Source organism: Sinocyclocheilus grahami, unplaced genomic scaffold (assembly GCF_001515645.1).
Source record: "Sinocyclocheilus grahami isolate Dianchi unplaced genomic scaffold, SAMN03320097.WGS_v1.1 scaffold1092.1, whole genome shotgun sequence".
NCBI lineage: Eukaryota > Metazoa > Chordata > Actinopteri > Cypriniformes > Cyprinidae > Sinocyclocheilus > Sinocyclocheilus grahami.
In genome coordinates this window covers 341,319-348,155 of record NW_015506271.1, presented here as the reverse complement: position 1 = coordinate 348,155, position 6,837 = coordinate 341,319, and the positions used below count along the sequence as shown (strand labels likewise).

The 6,837-nt window shown below is 37.5% G+C and overlaps 1 protein-coding gene across 1 annotated transcript in view; it reads right to left on the bottom strand.

The window, feature by feature from the left end:
- Nucleotides 1–4,945: 4,945 nt before the first annotated feature.
- Nucleotides 4,946–6,837, bottom strand: part of LOC107566684 (E3 ubiquitin-protein ligase TRIP12) — a 65,877-nt gene continuing 63,985 nt past the window's right edge. The window contains exons 37-39 of the mRNA XM_016252196.1: nt 6,041–6,135; nt 5,524–5,627; nt 4,946–5,437 (exon numbers count right to left, since the gene is read on the bottom strand). Of these exons, the coding sequence (XP_016107682.1) occupies nt 5,241–5,437; nt 5,524–5,627; nt 6,041–6,135 (396 nt within the window). The 3' untranslated portion in view covers nt 4,946–5,240. The remainder of the gene's footprint in view (nt 5,438–5,523; nt 5,628–6,040; nt 6,136–6,837) is intronic.

Sequence of the window (6,837 nt, the reverse complement as noted above, 5' to 3'; positions counted from 1 at the left end):
TAAACCAGCAAAAAGACCAGCACAAACCAGCATCAAAACATACCTAACCAGCATATGCTGTTTTTTTTCAACAGGGAGAGGAGAGACAGACTCCTATCAACCCATTAGAATTAGGGATGGTCGTATCGATCCAAAGTATCGATACTGACGCGAGTATCGAAAGTATCGATACTCAAACAAAAAATATCGATACTAAGGTGCGTTTTATTTACCAGTGGTTTTGTTTATTTAACAAAAAGAATAATAATAATAATAAATGCGTACAATAAGCATTGAATTGGACGAATAACCTTTTTGTTAGCGAGTAATTGTGTAGGATATAACTATTTTCCTGCTCATCTGAACACACAAATGTTGCAAGACAGAACCAATTAATCACAGAGCATTCACTCACTGCTGACAGTGCATTCAAACAGGGCTGCGTTTCCCAAAAGTATCATAAGAAAGCATTAAAGCTTTTGGGAATGGCAGCCCTGAACAATGTTTATCAGAGGACAGAAAAAAAAATAAATAAATAAAACGTTTGAGTTATTTCACAATAAACAAATTGAAATTGTAGCCTACATAGTTTGTGCAATTACAATTATTTAAATTGAACGTTGAAAGATAATATTGATCATGTTCTATTCTGTAATGTTAATAGAAATCATACACCGTCAGAATAAAAAAAAGTTGCAGTTTATGCATGCAACAGCCATTCACTGGCAGTCCCTAATGGCAGTACAAAATATTGCACTAAATCAAAAGTTCAAATGTTACAAATAAGTTAGAATGTTAATGTTGTAATACTGGTAGCACTAATATAAAAATGTGATGATATGCGTTACAAAAAAGTAAAAATTTTGAAATACGTTTATGGTTGTATTTGATCTCAGTATTACTATCAATGTTGTATAAGGGTTGTTTATGCATAATAGTAACCCTAGAATGTGATCAAACAGTTTAAAATAGCTGGGCTAAGATATATAACAATTTTTAAGACTGCAGAAATATGTTAATTCCGTATACACATTATCCCACATTACACAATACAATTGTGACTGACCATAAAATACTATTTTTCACACACTTTTCCAAAAAAAAAAAAATTTGATTGATTATTTCAAAGGTTTACTAATGACACATCATTTGGATATTTTTCATGTTTGGGAAAAATTTGGGATTAAACAGGTTAAAATGCGTTTTAAACAAAGTTAAGTGGTTGTCATTACCCATTTTACTCTTGGTAATTTAATAATCTAATAAATTTCATAATTTAAAAAAAAAAAGTTTAGTGGTATAAGTTTAGAAGTATCGAATCGGTATTGATATCGACGATACTGCCTTGAAAAATATCGGTATCGTATCGAAAACAAAATAAGGGGTATCGCCCATCCCTAATTAGAATGTGTTAAGTCACATAAGTTACCTCTGTCTGTGTGAAGAGACCAGCTTTGAATTAAGTTTAATTAACCAGCAAGTTGTTTAGTACGGTGTTAGGACATTATAAAAAAAAATTAAAAAAATACACATTTCTCCTTCATCAGCCCGCTTTTTCTATGAGCTTGCAGGGCTTCCTCATCCCAGTCTGAACGTTCGATTAAATGCCCGCGAAAATTAGTGCAACTCATTTGTATGTTTTGAACAGTTCGATTCGGTTCATAAACCTCTAGCATCCAAGCATCGCCAGTCATTCTTGAGAAGTGGGACAAAACAGGGTGCAAAATTGAAAAAATAAAACCTTGTACTCAGACAAATGAAACTACATTTATGTATCTTATATGTACTAAGCTACTGAGCTATGCTTTGATACAACCTCCCAACTTTTCTCTTTTTTAACAAAATGTGTTTTTTTTACCTTGGACTGTGTAATATAATTTCAACTATCTTTAACAGCATTCAAGATGTTTTTAACATTTCAAAACACATCCTGGTGTTAGCAGACAGATTACACTTTCACACGTGACCAACAATTGCACAACAAATATAAAATATCATAATGAAATATTATCAAAATATTCAACTGACGGAGTTGAATCAAATACATTGAATCAGTCAATTACTGTATTAAAACAAACAGTGAGTATGTTATTGTTTATAAAGCTTTTATTCAAGAGTCACATTTAAGTATTTTGATATATCATTGGAACACAAGATCTTATGGTGGTGACATCTGACGGTGTCGACAAATTTGACATTTCTTTCACAGAACCAATGGAGTTCATGTAGTAGCCATTTTATTTTTTTCTGTTGCTAACGGAACCTGCTTCATAGGATTGAAAATATTCTAAAACTAAAACTTATCAGAGCCTGTCTGACACTGATGTACTCTGCAGAGGTGAACTGTGGCAAGGGGGTCCAGTTTAGAGTGACAGCTGCCCCTGATATTCCCTGATTTTATTACATTTTATTGAATGTCTGACGGTGTTGACAAAAAGTGGGGACGCAACTTTAAAATCTTATGAAACATGCATGTGTCATTAAAAAACAACCTTGCTTTGATAGGAGATATTATTAAGTGTTGCTTTTGATAAAACAAGCTATTTTTCATCATTAATTTTTTTTTATTGCATATGAATGATTGAACCCTTCTCTGTGGAGAAGGTGGATTGATGTAGTGTGAGGACATTAAAGGGGTCATATGATGCTTTTTTTAAAGATCATTATTTGGTGTATCAGAATATGTTGACATGCTTTAATGTTCAAAAAAACACATTCTTTTTCAAATACTGTACATTATTGTAGGTCCTCTATGCCCAGCCTCTCTCAAACGCTTCGTTTTCTACAAAGTCCCTCCTTCCGACAAGCGCAGTCTGCTCTGATTGGCCAGCTGACCCAGTGCATTGTGATTGGCCGAACACCGCAAGCACTCGTCGGAAATGTAACGCCCCTTACCATAATCACGAGCTTCATCTTTCAAAATAAATGTAAAGACAGCCCGAAAGGGGAACAGAGTCGCGTGACAGACACAGTGATTAATATGTGTTTGCAGTACACAAGCCACGGTTAAAACAGCTGAATCCACTGTGATGTGACCCTGTCTCTCTCTATCTCTCTGGGGCTGCCTGTGACAAACTGCAGGAAAAGTCTCTGCTGCTCTGCATCAAAACTGCTCAGCACCTCAAACAGGAACCGCACTGCACGGCTACAGACACAACCAAATCTGTCATTTATACAGCCAGGGATGTTACTCAAGAGTTCGTGTGACGTGTGATTACACAGAAAGAATACACTACACAACCTGAAAATCTGTTCACATTTTAAAACACAACTAAACACTTTAGTTACGGAGAGAACTGGCCATCATACACTACCAGACATCAAGTCATTGAAAATGCAAACTTGCACAAAAGCAATGCTAGGAGACAAATGAAATGAAAATAATGTTTTGTACTATCATCAGCTCTAAATATGAAACGTGTCTGATGCCCTCTGGCTGGATAGAACCAATGGCTTTGAATATGGTCAACTAGCATCAACTAGCATTAAATCCTTCAGACTGCAAACCAGGGCAAAATCCCATAGTGTATTCAGGCCTATGCAGGCATGAGTGTATACCTGTCATGTGTGTAGCCGTGGTCCGGTCTGCAGCACTCTATTAGTGTCTTCACATCCCAGGACTCTTGTTTCTGTGTAAACAGGATTCGGGACAGAAACCAAAAGATGTCTGGCGGCCTCATCTGTCCGTGAAAAGAAAACGCAACCATTTCCCACCAGTACCTTTGGATGACGGCTTGGAATGAAATGATTCATTTTAATAAAACTGAGCAAACATTGTATTTAACACAAGTGACCTGACTGTCGTGTAAATTAAATTTCATTATTGTGATTTGTGAGTGACTTTAGCTCAGTTCAGGCGCACCAGTTGGCATATTTTAGCTATGTGTTAGACTTTACACCTGCTAGAATATTAATTTAAATGCAATGTAAAGATTGCTTGTATTTAGTCCAAAATATTTTGGTCATGGTATGTTTTTCAACATTTATGAAACTCTTAAAATACAGAAACGTAAACACTCTTTCTACCAAGGGTCTGCATTTGGACACATTTAGACCCATTTAAGTACTGCTTGTACTTTACTTTTTTTTTTACAATGAAAAAGTCCATGCCCCGTTGTCTTCGCACATCAAAATCTACTGACATATTTGTTTAGAAGCATTTAGATTTCTTGTAAAAGGTTCTTGAGCTGTGCTTATTTCTCTCCTGATTCAGAAAAGATGACTGGAGAATGCAATATTATGAATAAAGGAATCAGCAGCTTAAGTTCAACTGACTTGATGGATTTATTACAAACATGCAGCTTGTAGATTATTGTGCCGTTTTGACTCCCATTCTGACGGCACCCATTCACTGCAGAGGATCCATTGGAGGTCAAGTGATAGAATGCTACAGTAAATTTGTTTTGATAAAAATAAACTCATTTACAGTACATCTCGGATGGCCTGAGGGAGAGTACATTTTCAGAAAATAACTTCTCCTTTAAGTCGTGCCAATTTCGTCAATCAAGAGACTTTTCCAAATAGGTCTAACAAGAAATTGAAAGACCAGGTCATTGAAATTCACTAATCAAATGTAAAATAATGCAAAGTCACTGTATAAATGACATCTAAATGAATCCTTGTTAAAGTCGTTAGCTCATTTTGCTCCACGCAAACTTGATCTTTGCGAGTGCTGTGCATGTGAAAAACATAACACAAGTCAACATTCCTCCCAAATTTGCAATGTGCTTTCCCACCAGAATAAAAGCTCTATGGTTGAACGTTTCAAAGCAAATAAATGAAGACAGCCATAAATATTTGCACTGTAATCTTAATGTTGTTAATAATTAATTTTAACAGTACAATAATATTAATACAAAAATGTACTATATTGTACAGAAAAAAACTTAATATGTGACCCTGGAGCACAAACCCAGTCGCTGGGGTATATTTGTAGCAATAGCATTTAAAAAAAAGTTTTCTTCCGTTTTTTTTTTTTATCTGACGAGTCGCATAACACCCTTTCCTCCTGGTCAGGAGTCAAAAGGAAGTCTCTTATGTTCTATCGTTTAGTTTCTGCAAGCTGCTTTTCTTTAAACAAGTAGGCTGTACATATTTTGCCTCAGTGTGGGTGTTTGTTTAAAAAAAAAAAAACGGAAAGAAAAAGGAAAAGAAAAAATGAAAGAGGAAGAGGAACTCTAAAGGAAGAAGTCACGATTTGTGTGGTTCTGCAGTGAGTTGATTAAAGGCCATTTTGAGTGAGAGGGTGCAGGAGGGTGAGATCAAGACAGATGGAAAGACTGCTGGCCCTCGCGCGCAGCAATCAACAGTTTCTCGCGCATGATCTCGATGCTGGAGTAATCCGGCAGTTTCAGGTAGTTCACACACGTCATCACCGACGGAAGGAAGTCGTCCGGGTTCTCCGTCGACTCGAACGTCTTCCGAACGATGGTGAGGGGAGGGTTTAAACTCCGGAATCCTGAGAAGAAAACAAAGATGGAGGCCACGTTATCTGAGAATATCTCCCTGACGGCTGATGCTCTGTGGATTGAAATGGTTCCTCACCTCCGACAGGAAGTCTGGGGCTGCCTGTGACAAACTGCAGGAAAAGTCTCTGCTGCTCTGCATCAAAACTGCTCAGCACCTCAAACAGGAACCGCACTGCACGGCTACAGACACAACCAAATCTGTCATTTATACAGCCAGGGATGTTACTCAAGAGTTCGTGTGACGTGTGATTACACAGAAAGAATACACTACACAACCTGAAAATCTGTTCACATTTTAAAACACAACTAAACACTTTAGTTACGGAGAGAACTGGCCATCATACACTACCAGACATCAAGTCATTGAAAATGCAAACTTGCACAAAAGCAATGCTAGGAGACAAATGAAATGAAAATAATGTTTTGTACTATCATCAGCTCTAAATATGAAACGTGTCTGATGCCCTCTGGCTGGATAGAACCAATGGCTTTGAATATGGTCAACTAGCATCAACTAGCATTAAATCCTTCAGACTGCAAACCAGGGCAAAATCCCATAGTGTATTCAGGCCTATGCAGGCATGAGTGTATACCTGTCATGTGTGTAGCCGTGGTCCGGTCTGCAGCACTCTATTAGTGTCTTCACATCCCAGGACTCTGACTTACTGCCACATAACAACTGATCCAGCTGTAAATGGAGAGCACATCAAAAGAAAGATTAAACTAGATACACATTTCATTGTAAAACCACCAGTTAAAAAGGTCATGACTAGCATATTTTTTCCCTGAGGTGAACTTACAGTGTTAGAAAGTACAATGCTACAACGTTAAACAGCAACTATATAATTAAATCAGAATTTGATTAATTGCATATTTTATTGATACTAAGAAGTTGACAGTTTAGTCACTGGCTTCAGTTACAAATGCATAAATGGCAATTAATGGTTTTGTAGGGCTGGGTATCGAGTTCAATACTTTTTAGGCACCGACCGAATTTCCTCGATACCATCGAGTATCGAAAAACATCTCGTCGTTCGGTACCAAATTTCGATACCTAAGGGGTTAATCTCATCAGTGTCAGTGAGCCAATAAGCCTGCAGCACTAGCCGGTGTGTTCGACTAGAAGAGGTGCGACGCAGATCGATCAGTGTTTGACATCCGCGAGAGCGATTTGAAAGTGCACGGAGCAGTCTGCTCTCTTTAGCTCTCGTGGTACTGTAATACACCGATCGGTCTGCACAGTCGGTCCGCATCAAGTCGAACACACCTACTAGTTAACACCAGTTACACTCAGAGATGTGGGGCACACGTGAGGCAGCAGTGTGAATGCATCCTAGCCCCCATAGATGTAAGGCTACATTTACACTGGTGCATTTATGTTTTTAAATTA